Below are 17,689 nucleotides of genomic sequence, written 5' to 3'. Positions count from 1 at the left end.
TACTACTGAAAACTTTTTCTTTTGATGACTACATCAAAATAAACAGACACTGGCCGGTGACTTTCTATTAGCCTGTTTGAGGCTCAGTGGGATTTTCTTCAGGGCGAGAAAAAAAAGTATTTGTCAGTAGGTGAAGTCAACCTAGAGTGGCCACACTAAAAGGCTGCAGCCACCAGCTGACAAGTAAAATTACTGAAACAATATCACACACAAACAAGCTCAGTGTTTTGTTGACCCATTCCTCTCACAGTTCTGGTTATGGGAAAACACTGCAAATTTCCACAGCTATTCCAAGTAATGAAATAAAATAAAATATAGGACCCAAAAGAGGCGCTGTGTGTGTGTGTGTGTGTGTGTCTGAGTGTGTGTGTGACTCTTACCTTTGGATACTGTTGGACTGGAATGAGAACTCTTTCAGAGAGCTTGATGTTTTTATTGCTGATAATATCTAGATATTTTTTCATGTCCCCATCTTTTCTCAGTTCATCACCTTCATACTTCTCAATTTCTGCATATAAACAAAACAAGAAACAGACAAGAAGATGATCAGTTTGTTACATATCATACATTTTAGCATAGCAGAAGGAATATTTTACTGTTTTGTGTCTCAGCTGTCAATATGCTTGTTACGTTCCCCAGTTAGTCCAGGGGATGAGGGGAAGCAACGATAATGTTACCCAGGCCTGAGGAAGAGACAGCAGTCGGAAACAGTCACTATTAATTAAATTTATTAACTTAAACGAATAACAAAATAGTAAATTAAACACAAAAGCAAAGATTTCAAAGAAAATGCTACAAGATCATCCCAGTGATGCCTGATATGTCCCTTTTACATCAGGCTCTGTAATCTTATGATCCAGTAATACCAATCAAAACAACAGCAGATGAAAACAGTCGCACTCAGCCCTCCTTGCCTCACTCCACCACAAACTGAGCTCTTGTGGGCCGTCAGTAGTCCCTGATCCCCACACAGCCCAGGACTTACGCAGATGTTGGATTAAAGACATAAATGGCTCGATAATATCAGGTAAAAAGCCATTTGGGGCAGTTGAGATTAGATCTGTGAACTCTCATATTAAGATCCTATTTGCAGATCATAGGCTTCAATCAAACCGTAGTATTCCTCCCTGTAATTTGTAAAATGGGCAAATCCTGTGCAAACTGTCTCCTTAGTCATCTAGTGTGTCCCCAGCCTTATGAGAGATGAGAGGTGGATATTAGCTGTCCAGTTCAGTTCAGTTACTGTGAGCTTAATAAAGTTTTTTTCAAATAACATTCATGCTTCTCTCAGGAAGCATGAATGTCACTAAGAAAGGACATTATTTATGAATACACCCACATAAGTCACAGATTCAGCCTTAAATGTCTCAACCTTCTGTATTCCCATAGCTCCAGGTACCTGGGTCAACCCCAGTACTTACTCATTACCCTTTCTGGTAGCCAATTTAGGTTTCAGTAATTTGCAGTGGATCATGGCTGCTTGTTATTATATCTATTGTCTGTGAAATCACACAGACCAAATGACAACACCTTGAAATGAACCAGTGTGTTCCAGCACTACACAGTCTCTTTGATTGTGCCTGATTGTCCGAGGAAGATCATTTAAATCGGATCAGGCTGCCTCTACCTTGTTTGTAGTTTCTCTGAGATGACTCACCAAAGCTGCACAACTATCTCAAACTTCCTCTAAATGTGAGCATGCAAATGAATGTGAAACATGCTCAGAGTCAGATCAAAGAGCCTTTTACATGAGGAGCTTCACTAGTGAAATCAAACACTAAATTTTTTTTTTACTGTATAGTAGTGACACTCATAAGAGTATTTTCCCATGGCCCCCAGCGAGGTTGTAATGGAAAGGACTGTATCATGTTAACCCAGTGAACCGGGTAATGCTCTCCCAGACTGCCACTGGGAGCTGACCAAAACCTCTTGTTGAAATTACAGGTAAACAGACCGAAAGACCCCTTCAACCTTTTGTTCCCATCAATACACCTGATTCACACCTCCTTATGTGACACTTTACATCAGACAAGTGTCCCCTTGCAGTGGAGTTTACAAAATGCGCCTTTTAAAAATAGCATTTTGAAGGAGATGAATCAAACACAACCTGTGGTTCGCAAACACACACATTTATTTTCAACCTTCAGTCTGCCTTAGGAAACTAATACTGTTTGGTGACAACATAGATAATGTAAATACAGCATATATATATATATATATATATATATATATATATATATATATATATATATATATGGAAGAAAATGTGTTTTTAAGCAAGCTGTGGAAGTGTCAAAATCTGACAGTCGGTCCGGGTGTACAGAAATATAAGACGCTCTTAAATTCAGAGCGAATGTCAAGATGGATTTTAATAACTTGTCATGTCTTGACTTTTCCTCTACCGGCTTCACATGCTAAAAATATTTGGTACATGTTGAAAACAACTGACATTCAGCCTATGCTGACGAGGTTTAAGATATGAGGCGTCAGAGTAGCAGTGAGCAGCCCAGTGTTAGCCCTCTGTGGTTGCAGGTAAACAATAATGGTGCTCGTCAGAAGAACAAAAAGGACCAAAACAACATGTTGTAGTTCTGAAAAAGCAGCAAAGGGAGTGTTGAGTGGAGGGATGGGTCAGCAGTGAAGTGGGCAAAATGGATTTGTTCATATCATCAAATGGAGGTAATTTGAATTAACAGTGTTTTTGATGCATCCCTCATCCCTTTTTCATTCAGAAGGTTGAAGCAAGGCATCTGGATATGTAGAGTTTTCTTGTCAAGTAGCTTTTACATCCAAATTATTTCTGCAAAGTTGGTGTGGTTATTGCCCATGAAGAAGACTGTAGTCTGGAACAGCATTTAATGGGAGACACCTTTATTTTGCTCTGCAGTCTACTGAACTCAGAAGGTGATTGTGTGTGTGAGAGAGAGAGAATCACAGAGGAAATATGAGGAGGAAAATGAGCTCACAGTGTTTAAATCCAGTGAAACGTGCACACTGGTATTATCTTTGTCAAATATGTGGTAGGAAGCGACAGGAGCCTAAAGATCAGAGAAGCGAGAATGTGCTTTGAAGGTCACTGGATTCAGTCCTCACGGTGGATGAAGAAAAAAAAAATCTCATTTGGGAAACTGAATGAGTAAAACACTCTCAGTGACTATTCTGGTGTTCTTGATCCCTTCTGTTGCGCTGCCCAAACTGCCTCAGCGCAGCTGCTCAGCAGCCAAGGATGAAAAAAGAAAAAACTGTGGTTTAACAGGGCAGCTAACAGATAAATGTGTCCAACTGTACGAGTTAGGAGACGAGGTTTTTGCTGAAAAAGAGAAAATGTGCTCAGTCAGCTCGCCATGGCTTAAGGTTAAATATCTGCTGTGGTCTGTATGCAGCGACACAGAACATCAACTGAGATGGAAGGACGGTCTGAAGTTCATTTATTCTGGAAACCATGAAAATGTCAATCAATGCAGTAAAAATTAAAAATGAGCTTTACCTACTGTTCAAAAAGCAAAAGCTATTAACGGGTTTTTTTAAAGAAGTCTTCCACATTTTAACAACTAGGTGCCCTGAGCTGCACTGGTGAAAATGTGCTAAAAAGAAGCTCTTGCTTATATAAAGAAATCATTTTGCCATTGAGTTATCCCTTGAGTACACTTATTATCATGGACTGTACTGCCTCTGTTTCCTTTCACAACGTACGTAAATGTCAAGAAACCACAAATTTACTAGAATCTGTTAAAAAGAAAACATCACAGAAGTGATGCACAGCGTTTGAGTCGCCAACAATACACGGTAGCATGTGTGTGTTGAGTACCATAAAAGAAGGGGAACGGAAGCCGCATCTTTATTGGTGATAATGTGTTTACACCTCAGCTGCTTATCCTCACGTCATAGCTTTATTGGATTCCTGTTGTTGTTTGCAATACAGCCCGAGCTTCTAAAGCAGCCAGTTTGTTCTGCCACCGAGCAGCAGCCTTTTATATCCTTTTATAAAATGTGTGCACTTGCAAATCTAAGATGATTTTGGAGAGATCAAATTGTCTGTCATTTCTGTGCTGTCGGGGTTGGATGCTGGGTTTTTTTGTGATGGGAACAGTGAAACCATAGAAAACAGGCATGGAGTGATGAAACGAGTCCCCATAATGAAGCCAAATCAACATTAATTTCTTCCTACATAGGTTTGATTAATCCCCATGCTGCTGCACTGTCATACCACACAGAGATTTGATGAGATAAGAAAAAAAACAGAGAGATGAGCATCATCACACCCAGCAGAGCAAACTCAGGATGTCCTGAATCCTGACGTGCTTTGTGTAGACAAATGCTGCACACAGTACTCATCATCACCCTTTTTTAAACTCTCCTCACCTTTTATTTTGCGAAGCTGTTTGAAAGATAAAACGCCGCAGGAAAACCGCAGATACAAATGACAACAAACACATGACCGTCCCTTACTTCTGGAAGGTTTTCAGTCAGATTTTTGGGCAGTTGTTGCTTGTTTGTTTAAAGCTTTCGATAAAATCCTTCAAATCTGTTGAAACAGTCGATCTTTGAAAGGAGCATTTATGGTTTTGGTTGACATTAAACTGCACCAAAATGTCTGATTTACACAGCAGTGACACAGTTGGTGCTGAATTGAGTGATTATTACTTTATGTGCTTTAAAGCACTGCGGGACAAAACCATAGTCAGATGTGGAAAAAAAACAAAGCCTTTGTCAAGCACTCACATTAGTAGACGGCTAAATTATTCACTGATTTCTTTTGGCTACTGAATAGTATATCTACAATAAATACCTTCACAATGGGTGCAGAAATGAATGGTGTAATTACTCTCCGATAACTGATTGCTTGTTCTCATCAAACGCTAAAAGAGGGACCAGTAGCCCCGGTAGAGTGGACATGGTGACGGGGGAAAAGCTATGAGGTGTACAATTAACATTTGCCTCTTTTCCACTGTAGACTGATGAATATAAATACATGGGGTTGGAAATATGCGCCTCTGTTTGGCTTCATGCTGTTTATGTGTGTGTGTGTTTTTTTGGCATTGATGCAAATTCAGTGTTAAATCTTTGTTGTAACAATTGCACAAACATCTTGAAGCTCTCTGCTGAAAAGTGAAAACATAATTACTGTTCATACAAATGACACGAATGTTCTAATTCATGATGATGGTTCAGTAATCGTCTGGAGATGGAAGAGGAAAACAATCTATTTATACATTAGGTGTGAGATCAGAGCTGGTATTCTTTGTCCTGTTTCTCTTCAATATATCATTAGATATTTTCCTTTATTTTACCAAAATGTGAAGGCAGGGGTTTGGGGGGGGGGGGGGGGGGGGGGGGGGGGGGGGGCATGATGGGGGTGCATAGGGAGACTCATATGGAAAGAATGCCTGATAAATACGCAGCCTAAACTGTACATGCATGTACATTTCAACTTAAGTGATTATTAAGTGTTTTGTACTGTCTGATCTTGGATTCAAAGGAAAGGCTCACTTACATATGACTCACTGACCATAGGAAAACTGACAGGGAGCAAATACAGAAAAATCAGCTTGGTGGAGCAGTCTTCTGAACAGAATCACAAAAGTGGTCACATATTGAATTTAAGTCTTATTGATATTATTTGTAGCTGAGCCCTGTGAACGTAACACACCTGCAGCTATGCTTTTTTTGTCCATATATTTCCTGTGTTGACTGTTTGCCAAATAAAGTACTTGTTCAGTGTCCCAGCAAGTAATTACACTGTTATTTTTTCCAGCTGTGGCTCAGTAAAGGATATTGCCGTCTTATTTCAGAAACAGCGTAGAGGCTGATGGAGTTACAAAACCCTTTACCTGGATGACAAAAAAGTATTTGCAAGTGTTCATTTGCTGCTTAAAAATTTGCTTTACTGGTTTGCTTTACCTCCTTTTACTGAATTAAAATGACTTTACCGAATAGATCCAAGCAGACACAAAGAGCTGTATGTATCTGTTGTGGCTGTGTTTGCCCCTGATTGTGTCTTATATGTTTTGAATAATTCTTCTTTCTGTATCATATTTCTTCATTTTCTATGTGAACATTTAATATGCACAGAAATATTATCTGTTATCTAATATGCGTTGTCTAAGTGCTGCAGCTTTGGTTCATCCACTCATTTCTGTTGCTTAAAATGCTTGCGACCTTGGAATTTAATCTTATTCGACCCATGCACTCATTGTAAGTCACTCTTGATAAGAGTGTCGGCTAAATGCTGAAAATGTAATTCAATGTCTCACATTCCCCGAAATGTAATTTTTGCGTCCTTTTGATAGGTCATACCGCATGGGGTGCTGTTTATCTGTCGCTATGAGCTGGGTCACGGCTGGCTACTGAGCCAGCCACAAATGGATACACTGAAAATGTGAGCAATAATTTCTAAACAAGAGAGAGAGAGAGAGAGAGAGATAAGTGGAAATCAATTCTTGGAGTGTATGGCCCTCTGTGGTGAAGTGTCATCCAACTCAATTCTAAGAATGTAAGATACAGTGTACCATCAGGGAGACATGTGACTGGTCCTGAATTCATTCTGCAGCATGACAAGGCGCTCAAATATATAGCCGGAGCAATAAGGAGCTAAAGTTTAAAACTAACTGACCAGACCCCAGAACACACTTAAACAACCTACACTCATTCAAAAGCTGAAAATAATTTAAAAAGTCATAAGATCACAAGTAAATCTTACATTTTTCCCCTTATTTCTATTTATATAATCATCTCTCATTGAAGCTCAGCGTTTCAATGACTGTGACTCCATTACTTTCAGACTGAAACTAAAGTGCATTAAACAGGTTTCTGCGATGTCTGATTCATTTTAATTAAGGTTTTAATGGGTCATTGCTCAAAATGTAGTGTGAGCTTGTTTTTTGACAGATAATGCATCAACAGCCTTTTACAGAATTCACTTTAATATATACAAAGTGTTCAAGCAGAAGCCGACCCAAACTGTAATTAACTTTAGGTTATGTGTAAAACTACAAGAAAATGCAGCTCAAAGTTCAAGACTCACTACAAAAAATGAGAGTAGTGGTTGGATTTTTACATAGATATGCACCCCCATGTGGTCGTGTGGTCATGTGTTTATATTCTCCCAGTCCAGGTGGGACCAGTCACCATGGAAACCGACAATATGAGCGATAAGCTAGTTGCAAATTGGTTTTCCTTGTGTTCAATGTTGCCAAAAAAAAGGGTCTGTTTTGACACAGACCATGATCTTTTCCCATTCAAAGGTGTTTTTCCACTGCAAGAACAAAGAGCCCGTTCTAGGGCAGCTTGCACCTTTTGTGTGTGTGTGTGTGTGTTTGAATCACTGGAACTGCTTATAGGACCTCCTTCAGGGTTGTTTACATGTTTTCGAGCAGCCCTGAAAACCTGCTGAGCAGGGCTCAACACTGGTTGGTTAAACTGAACATTGTGGATCCCTTCCAGTTAAACACTGGGGTAAACAAAAAAAAACTACATGCAGCATAAATAAAAAAATAACAATCTCGCAGAAGCAAGACAGAACAACAGAATGAAGGCTGTGAGCCTGTTGAACGCACCACAATAAAAGCATAAAAAGGGCTCCACTTTTTAAATTAAACTGCATCGTTTTCTTCCACGCTCCTTCCAGCATTTTATTATATTGTTGGATGTGACAGTTTTTGCCTGCTTAGATGAAGGAAACACATATTAAGACCCAGAAAAAAGTGTAAATCTAATGGATTCATCACAGACTTTACCTGAGATACAAAAAAAATGAACCCACAGCAGCCTTTTGACGTCTTACTTCAGAACAACTGGTTGCAGCTGTTCATTTACAATGTGCTTTTTTACAACAGAACACAGGCAGCTGAAAAATATGATTTTTCCATAAGTGAGAAGACTGCATGGTAGACTTAACAGATGTAAGGATTTTCTTGTGCTCTTGTTCTGATAGTTGACATGACTCATACTGTTGGTCCTGCTCCATATCTATATTCATCTTTTATTCAGAAAACTTCAAGTTTTACACAGATTTGTTTGCGTTGTCAGCGCCTTGAAGCACTTGTGATATCATACACCCTGTCAAAATGCTCTGTGACAATGTAAACTAGAATAAAAACTACACACAGTCTTCTTTACCCTAAAAATGGAAACATACAATACAGCACACAGGCACAAACACACTTCTTAACAGCTAGCATTCTTTTCCTTGTCCATCAGATACTTCCTCTCCTCCTCTCTGTCTGCTTTGATTGTCACCTTATTAGGAATCCCTTCAGTTTTCACAGCAATCCGAGGCTATGTGGCAGCATGTAGGCGAGTCTTACAAAGAAAACCACTGGGATCTATTAAAGGCTTGCCTTTCTTGTTTCAACTCACTATTAAAAACAGCTACACAGTTCTTTAGTCAGAGGAAAAATGAAAGTGCAGCGCATGAAAGAACCGACTTTTTATCTGTCAATCTGAGCAATCATTAGCCTCATAGAACACTGAAATGAACTGACTTTGTGTCCAAAAAGGAACAGTGTCAGGGGGACTGTTGGCAGCTATGTGTTTGCTGTCTATCACACAATGATATTAAAAGAAAAAAAAAAGCTTCACTGGAAATTACTTTAAATATAAAAAAACAAGAAGCTTAGACTCTCAAAGAGAATCATCCCCAAACAACCCCACCACTGTTTGGCACCAACTGTTTAAAAGCAGCTCAAAGAAAGACAAATGATTTTAAAGGCAACATCATTTTCAACACATAGAGTGAATAATTCATCTTATGAATATGGAGATGTTAACCAAGAGTATGGTTAATCCATGTTATGCCGTTTATTGTGTATGATGTGAATAATGCAGGATTACATGCTTTGCCATTCAGTGATAAATGACTGTGAATCTATAAATCTGTAAAAGCACTTTATCTTGCTGCCCACTGATATGCATGATCCTGCATTATCCATGAGAACAGACTGACAAGACAAGATAACAAGTCTGCAACAGTGAATACAATTTATGAACATTATATCACATGCCGGACATGGTTGATTATGTTGAGGCTGATTGTAGGAGAGTGACTGAGCTGACGGTTTATTAGACTGTCTCCTATTGTTTGTGATGCACAGAGGACAGAACGGGATTCTTTTTATGGGAGCTCAAGTTTATGTTACTAAGTCACAAAATCTCCTTTAACTGAGCGTCAGTGACTGAATACATAACGCCATGTGTATCATGCTAATTGCTATTCATTGGGATACACACAATGTTTGCATTCTGGCTGTGTGAGTCAGCCTTGAGTAAATCTGGCAAAGTGTACTGTGCGGCAGATGATCCCATCTGCATCCCAGCTAGCGACAAAAGCAGAACTGTCAGGTGTCTCATCAACACATTTCAATAACAAAGCTCAAGGGGCTAAACACCAGAGCACAGACACCATGTCCAGCTACACCATGTTAATCCAACATGAAGTGATTTTACTTCACTGTTAAACAAACATGTCAAACAACTCACATTCAATCCAGCTAGACTCTATGTTATTTAGGGCGATAAATTAGAACTTATATACACATTTTAAAGGACTCCTTTGTAAAAAATGTAGTAATCTATTGTGGGGTAAATAATAGATATATATTGGGGTAGAGCTATGATCTGAGGTCCTGCTTATGCTTCCACAGCATCACCTCACCTCACCACCTTTCCCATATTTGGATGTGTGACAGACCATGACAGCGGAAGCACCCCTGACTCTATTCATGTACAGTATATAGGGCATGTCAGTGCCTTTTGTTTACAGTGATGCAACATATGAATAAACATTTTCTATTTCTTGCTTGTTTGCATTTTGCATAGTCTTTTTAGGGCATGTTAGGACAAGAGAGCACACAGGATGGACCTGCACTGTACAGAAGAAGAAGTGCATAAGTTACATCTTCAGTCTGAATGAGACCAGCTCGAGTGCTTATAGCTTTCACCTGATAAGTTTCTTATCAAGTATGACACATTCTCAGCATGTGAATGAGACCAAGGGCTTTACCTGCAGTATGAAGAAGTGCTTTACATGCTGCAGACGGAACTTGATTATTCTACCCTATTCAATATACAGTAATAATGTAAATACAAAAAAGACTGTGGAAGATCATTTTGCCTTCTCTGTGACCTTTTTGACAATCATTATAAGTACTAGATGAGATTTGCCTGCATCTAATAGAAATCTAGGACTCTGCTTATTACATTGTAGTCAGTGTCTCTCAGGTAATGATTATGGTACTAATGTTATGTTATTTTGATATTTGTGCAAAAATCTAAATGTGTGTCAGGAAGCGAGTCCTACATGTATACTTTAGTCTGATAAATAATTTGCATAGTGAAATTACACTGTTTTAATATTGATAATATGCTGAATAGACAAGGATTAATTTAAAGCAAACAGCATACATTCAATCAATCATTCTATTGTCGTGCTTTGTGAAGCTTTACAGAAACTGTTCTGAGTGCCTGAGTGCTTGACCTTGGAGGGCAGTGGGCTGGAATAAAAGTCTCTGACTTTACTTTCTTCACTCAGTGGTGGAAACCCCGCAAAAAAAGTTCTGCATTGGAGCCGAACAGCACACCAAACACGCAGTGAAATGTGTCAAACATGCATCAAAAGTCAAGGACGATGACAACAAAAGCGCACAATAGGTGAATGTACTTCCCCCAAAGGTGCCTTCAAAGACGGTCGGGAATGCGTTCAGAGTAGATTTCAGAATAACCCTGACTTACCTTCTGCAAGCAGGCGCACCGCGTGCACAAAGGAGGGGTCCAAGCTGTTTTTCTCGGCCACCAGTTCAGGTAAGTACTTATCTGGATGCATTCTGTTCACAGCTTCAGTGCAGGTGAGACGACAGAAGTGCTGCACGTCGGAATGCAACTATAAACCCTCCCGGTCCTGCTGTTTCTGTTGTTGACTGTGGTCTATCAGTCTGAATGAGCAACAACCAAGAAACACCGCCTCCATAAAAAAAAACCCAAAAAACAAAAAAACCCAAAACAAACTGGTCGTCCCAGGTCTCCGTGGTAGTACTTGACTGAGGGGGGTGAGTTGTGATTCAGAGGTGTGAGCCCATCTCTGCCACCGCCGCTTGCTGCCTCTCCTCGGCAACCCGCCAGATTCAGAGACTCAGTGGGTCTGCAGAGCGCGCTGCTCCCCGCCCCTCAGCAACATTATTGGCCATATTCTGGGACTGGCAATGCTGAAGAGCGAGGATCTCCCTGCTGAGCGCATACCAATTGGGCAATGCTCTCGGAGGGAATAGATGAAAAAGTTGAGGTCTGATGCAGACGTCGGTCCCTGCAGTAAGAAATGATTTGATTATTTCAGGGATGTTTATTTTATATGTGTTGAATTATGAAAAAAACATTTGAGAATAATATACAAAGTGCGGGTTACACTGATACTGTACATCTATATGAAACATTATATTAGAAAGCCATGATGGCATTGATAAAGTGTTCACCACAACTACTTATGGTGAACATGCGGTTCATACTGTCATATAGTAAACATAAACAAAAACGATGCATTTCTGTGTCTCTGTCCGTGGTGCTGAACGCTGCCTGGTGACTGAGGTGTCACTGAGCAGTGTTTCGTGCAGCCTGTGGTCATTTAAGGCTATTGTGTTTCATTTGAGGATATACCATTTGCAGTGCCAGACATTTTATGCCAGGATGGCTCAATTGAGACCATTACTCATGCTGTAGTAGCACAGAAACTGATGTTTCATTAATTTTTTTCTTCCTCTAGGCGGCAGGAAAAAATATTAATCTTTGTTCACTCACTCTAGCATCTGCTTAAATGTTACTGATGATATTTGCTTAGATGCTTGGGCAGCGCTCTAAATATTGAAGCCGTTAGACATGAGCAGGTGTGGAGAACATTCTCATAAAACAATTTAGCCAGACAAATAGTAACTGGTTGTAACTTAAGACCTAGACTCTGAGCCTCTGTGCTCACCCCCTGTTGTATAATCTGACCTGCTTTGATGTCTCTATTGGGATTTATTGTAGGAGTTTTTCCACTCAGACCTATTTTGTCTTCAAATCTTTATTTTAACACCCCCGGCTGACAGAAACCTACTGTGCCTTTATGTCAATCAGTCTTGACTACTGTATAGTAACAGTAAGTTCTGGTTGATTGAGACCTCTGAGTGCTGATGGGGATCAGAAGGTGAGAACATTGATTGCCTGTCAGTTTCTATGTTAATTTCAAGGTACTTTTTTAAGGCACTTTTTGGTCTTGCACTGGTACATACAGTGCATCTCTCGCTCACACACACACTCACTCACGGGGTATAAGTGCATCCCAGATCCTCTGGCCTGATTCTGTTAGTGGTTCCAGAGTGCAAGACGAAAACCTTTGAGGAGAGGTGGCTCTTAGCTTTTATGGGCTGAGCCTGAGGACCTATGAGCTGGCGGAAGTGTTGAAATTTTTAAAAGTAAACTTAGATTTACTTTTTCAAGCTGAGTTTGTTGTTTATACACATTATACCTGTTGTATCTGTCAATGAAACCCATGTTTCACATAGTTTTTACAATATATTTTTTAAATTTACTATTACCTTTATTTTAACTTTTAAATGTATTGCTTTTTTATTATTTTAAATTAATTTCCCTCTTTTAATACTGACTTATCAGCTATCAGTGAACAAAAGTGCAACACCTTTGGTTCAGGGTATTGATTGATACTTTCTTTTTGAAATATAGTGTTTAATGAAACGATGGGTTGTCCCATATTTTTAATTTGTCACCTAAGAGTGTTTTTTTAAATAAAAAAGCAAGAAAATACATGTATAATGAACTCTTATTATTATTAAAAGAATCTTTTGCAGCTTCTGTTTGTTTTGCTCAAAATAAGTCAGAATAATGTTTTTTATCTCCTGAGATCAAGTCAATAAGAGCATATTAGTGCTTACACACTGAATGACAGCCTCTCTGTTTATCATTGGTTTTTAATAATAAAAAGTGAATACTTCATTCTGTTCTAAGAGAGTGATGTCAATGGAGTCAACAATGTTTGAATGGTTTTTCATGTGAAATGCCTCTCTGGTCCCATTTTCACAATATTGACTTGAATCTGGAAGTCATCTTCAGCACAGCATGCCGGCTGCTTTACTGGCCCACAAATGAGTTTTGAGCATATGAGGCTGGTGAATGAGAAACCCAGACTGCCACTTGACTTTTACTGTAGTTTGTATTTGCACTGTTTAAATAGACACTGATCAGTGCATCCCCCCTGCAGTCGCATCATCAATGTTTTATGAATGCACTTTAATTATTTTGATGATATTTGTATTGCTCTTAATTTGCTTGATTCATTCATAGTTAATTAGATGATTGCATTTACACAATGAGACTTGACTTAATTGTTTACTGAAAAGTCTCATTGTTTCGGGACTGAAAATATCAATAATATCAAACAACATTATGCATTTCCAGGGTTTGTTAAGGTTGTGCACACAAGTGTAAATATGTAATGTTGGCCCATGTTGCATTGATATTAATATTTTAGAACTGTTACCAGTAAGAATATTTCTTCCGGCTTGTTTGGGACAGTGTCAAAGGTGAGAAATATTTCATTAATGCTCTGTGCACCTGTAAAATGTATTTGTTTTACCAGTTTGTGCTTGTTTTTGTAACGCCAAACTGACCTTGAGGGAGTCAGTATTGATTTTCACCTGTACAAATTTTCACCTGTCTTTCTTCATTAACAGTTGTTCTTCCTTTGGAAATGAAACACAAGCTTGTTTTTCTGACCTAACCAAACATAAGGCTGTCATGGTTGCTTGAATTTTTCAGATTTAATTTTCATTTAGTAAAATGGGTCTTGATATAACGCAGGCACAACATGCTGGGTTGAATGGATTTCTGCAGCCCTCTACTGGGTAAAGAGCAACATTACAATTTCTTCTTCTTCTTCTTAAACGTGTACAAATTCCAACATTCGAAAAAAAAAACAATTTCCCACTCAGTCAAATATTCTTCAACATTTTGTAAAATAATTAGATGGAGTTGATATTTTGGTATTTCATTTAATTAATTTAATTTAATTTAATTTATGACGATGTTGAGTGGTGTGTCCAAACCACTGGATGCAGGCACTCAGAGAGGGCAGGCTGGTCCTGATGCACTGCCTCACATGCTTTTCCCTCAAGACACGGGTAAAATGAAATAAGAAAAGAATGTAAATCACATGGAGCTAATTTAGCTGCAGGTTAAATCATGGTAGACTTTTTAAACAGCTTTCTCAATGCGTGTGACCATGTTGTTGGAGTTCCAAAGATGACGCATTGGGGGCAGTAACCTCAAACTCAACGCAGCCTATCAGGAACGAGGCACGATCGAAGTCCCATAGTCAGTCCGTCCGTCCTGGTTACAGTGGACAAGAAACTCCACGATGGACGCCATTGCTGATGCGACAGTCACGTTATGCAACAGAGCGTCTGCTGAAACACAAGGCGACGACAGCAGGGACCACAGTGACGGTATGTAACCACTGCAGCGCTGTTAACTTTAACAGCACCACGTGTGTTATTGGTTGGATCTAAGTTCATACATCTGCACATATGTACACCAAGCAGTTTATGGGAATAAAATCCCACAGCATGGTTGTTAAAAAACTCAGTTTATGCTCTAACTGTTTCAGAGGGGCTCATTTTTGGGGGATACAAGGCTTATTGTTGTTAGAGCAGATTGTGACATGATTAGCTCCTATAAAGTTAATACTGTTGGCACAGTGTATGCAATATTTTATCTGTGCTTTTGTCAGGTTGAGAACCTTGTAGTAGTCTGTTGATAAAGTTCCATGGTCAGTTATTAATCATGGTGACATTGTGTTCTCGAATTTACTGTTGTGTATTTCTGTGTTGACATTTCATTGAAAGACAATAAGAGACACTATGTTGTGTCAATATTTTCTATCATTTACACCACTTTGTTTTTTTTCCCCTGCAGGACGTCAAAGATGTCAGCTGTCTTAGTTGTACATGGTGGAGCTTGGGCCATTCCGGACAAACTGGCCAAGGCCTCTGTTGATGGAGTGAAGGGTGCAGCTTGTGAGGGGTTCTCTGTGCTGAAAGAAGGAGGAAGTGCGCTCGATGCTGTTGAGGCAGCTGTGAGGTCCATGGAGGATAATGCTGTGTTTAATGCTGGTAAACTGATTTTTTTGTCATTTCTACTCGCATTAAAATAACATTACAGCCACCATGGTAATCTGTAGAATTTTATTTATATGTATTTTTCCGGGGGCTTCAAAAGCACTGATTTACCTGAATTATACCTATACCTTGAATTATAGGGCATGGGGCAGCACTTAACACTGATGGGGAAGTGGAGCTGGATGCCATCATCATGGATGGAAGGACACTTGACTGCGGTGCAGTGTCTTCAGTACAGAACATTGCCAACCCTGTGTCGCTGGCCCGGGCAGTGATGGAAAAGGTCTTTTCTTCAGTATTTAGTCTTTTGGTTTTCAGTTCATGTTCTAATGAACTCTTTTCTTACATGTTAAATCTCAGACTTGTCATGTCATGTTGATGGGCCGAGGAGCAAACCTGTTTGCAGAAAGCATTGGTGTAGCAACAGTTCCCACTGACTCCATGGTGACCGAGTACGAGAGGAAAGAATGGGAGAAGCAGAAGAATTATATTACTGGAGTAATGGAAGATTTCAACTCTCAGTGGTATGTAGCAGCACTCTTTGACTTTATTTTGACCTCTTCTGTCTGGCTTTCAGTTCCCTCATGTGAGTGTATATTGTCTGTCTCTTCAGGCCTGAATAGTCTGCTCTGACAGCATCCTCAGACAGAATTAATATAAATCCCAGAGCCCAGTTATCCACCCAGATATTTGATTCTGTTTGGACCAAATCAGACAAAAACACCAGGGTTGAATTCATTAATACTGGATCAAAGTGACATTTGGATGGCTTATGTTCCAATATAAGTGATGGCTGCGACTTAAATAGCTGGTTTGATTCAGTGTAGCAGCATATTTGCGGTAAATGAGCTCCCCCTGCAGTTATTCAGGGCTTATCCGAGGAGCTGTTATTCTGATTGATGGAGAAACAGAAGATTTACCAGCAGCTGCTGCCATATAATCAACTTATTTAGACAAATAAATTATTTTCTGAACACTATGAGATCCTTCTGCGGCTTATCTTTAAACTGATGTTCAGAATATATATGCTGTTGTACAGCCACACCCATCACATGTCCTTTTTTGTTTTGATGGTGGTAATTCAGTATATCTTTCTCTGATCCCAGGGCTCATGACACTGTTGGAGCAGTTGCTGTAGACTGTGCTGGTAACGTTGCCTGTGCAACATCAACTGGAGGAATCAGGAATAAAATGGTCGGAAGAGTAGGAGACTCTCCAGTCATTGGTATAAATCAGAACTCCCAATTATCTTAATATTTCTACCTGAACACAAAGCTATGACCCTCTGTTATAGCCAGCTAACCTGTATCGTTAGTCATGAATGGCCTTTTGATTTAATTGCCAGTGTGGAAAAAACTTACCGATTTATTATTCTGCATGTTTCTGTTATTCTTTGTGTGTAAAGGCTCTGGAGGTTATGCTGACAACTGTAGTGGTGCAGTGTCTTGTACTGGCCACGGGGAGTCCATTCTCAAAGTTACATTGGCCAGACTCATTCTTTCATATATTGAACAAGGTAAAATGAAATGAAATGTTTACAGTATTCGCCACATACATGTTTTTATATTTTGATGTCTCAATAAAGATTTTCAGTCATCCATCCTTTTTATTCAAGAGCTGGATGTGAGGGCAACTGGGCGTGTAGAGCCCTTCAAGCAACTTTATCAGTTCTGTTTGGTGGGGAACACAGGTTTATATGTGGTGGAGGACCTCAGTGGGTGGATTATAGCTCTAAAGTTGCCCCTCTTCATGCCCTCAAATATTCAATGTCAATAATCTGATAAATTAGGAAGAGCAAAGTATGTTCACATATTTATTTATTTGTTGAGTAACATTCTGAGTCCCCACACAGGATTCATTAGCTGACTATGTTCATCCTTTTTCTTCTTCTTCCCTCTGCAGGTAAATCAGCAGCAGATGCTTCGCAGCTGTCTCTGGAGTACATGGGAAGCCGTGTCCAAGGGGCAGGAGGTGCCATTGTAGTCACTCCACCAGGGCAGTGGGCCGCCACATTTACCACCGAGCGAATGGCTTGGGCTGCTGTGGAAAATGATATCCTGTGGTATGGATTAGACCCAAATGAAAGAGTTAAAGAGCAACTGTCAAGACAATAGTTTAATAGTAATTCAATGTAGAATGTTTTTTTATATAGTTTTCTAATAATTCACTGTGGTTTAGATCACTTGGTCTCACATATATCCTTTATTTTTGCACACAATTCTCTCTTTCTCCTCAGTTTTAAGGTCTTTTTCCTGGAAACCTGTATCACAGGAGACACACAAATTTCCACATTTTTTTCACTTCCAATAAAAAGGACTGTCTCAGTATGAACATTTTCTATTACAATGTTGGTGTTTCATTTAAAGTGCCACATCAGTGTTATTACAGCAATTAAACAGCACAGAAGTATACAAGAGTTGCAGAAGAACAAAAGTTTTGATTTGTGGTGTGTGTTTTCAGGCTTTGTCTTTTGTATGTTATGGACCCCTCTGTGCAGTTTATGTACCCAAATGCATTGAACTGTTTTAAAG

At 39.4% G+C, this 17,689-nt stretch overlaps 2 protein-coding genes across 2 annotated transcripts in view; one reads left to right on the top strand and one right to left on the bottom strand.

Moving 5' to 3' along the window:
• Positions 1-11,055, bottom strand: part of khdrbs2 (KH domain containing, RNA binding, signal transduction associated 2) — a 49,425-nt gene extending 38,370 nt beyond the window's left edge. The window contains exons 1-2 of the mRNA XM_028423740.1: positions 10,729-11,055; positions 381-508 (exon numbers count right to left, since the gene is read on the bottom strand). Of these exons, the coding sequence (XP_028279541.1) occupies positions 381-508; positions 10,729-10,819 (219 nt within the window). The 5' untranslated portion in view covers positions 10,820-11,055. The remainder of the gene's footprint in view (positions 1-380; positions 509-10,728) is intronic.
• A 3,126-nt stretch (positions 11,056-14,181) lies between these two features.
• LOC114447169 (isoaspartyl peptidase/L-asparaginase) lies at positions 14,182-17,452 on the top strand. Its single transcript, XM_028423284.1, has 7 exons — positions 14,182-14,486; positions 14,956-15,152; positions 15,299-15,441; positions 15,519-15,682; positions 16,265-16,383; positions 16,564-16,674; positions 17,061-17,452. Exons 2-7 carry the CDS (start codon positions 14,966-14,968, stop codon positions 17,270-17,272), a joined length of 936 nt encoding a protein of 311 aa, XP_028279085.1. The 5' UTR covers positions 14,182-14,486; positions 14,956-14,965; the 3' UTR covers positions 17,273-17,452.
• The last annotated feature ends 237 nt before the right edge of the window (positions 17,453-17,689 follow it).

This window comes from Parambassis ranga, chromosome 15 (assembly GCF_900634625.1).
Source record: "Parambassis ranga chromosome 15, fParRan2.1, whole genome shotgun sequence".
Taxonomy (NCBI): Eukaryota; Metazoa; Chordata; class Actinopteri; family Ambassidae; genus Parambassis; species Parambassis ranga.
The sequence above is the reverse complement of the archived record's forward strand: the minus strand, read 5'-3'. Positions and strand labels throughout refer to the sequence as shown.

Coding starts and splice junctions, on each gene's coding strand:
- LOC114447169 (XM_028423284.1), top strand. CDS start 14,966: ATGTCAGCTGTCTTAGTTGTACATGGTGGAGCTTGGGCCATTCCGGAC. Junction 15,153..15,298: donor TAATGCTGTGTTTAATGCTG/GTAAACTGATTT, acceptor CTTGAATTATAG/GGCATGGGGCAGCACTTAAC. Junction 16,384..16,563: donor AGGAGACTCTCCAGTCATTG/GTATAAATCAGA, acceptor TTGTGTGTAAAG/GCTCTGGAGGTTATGCTGAC.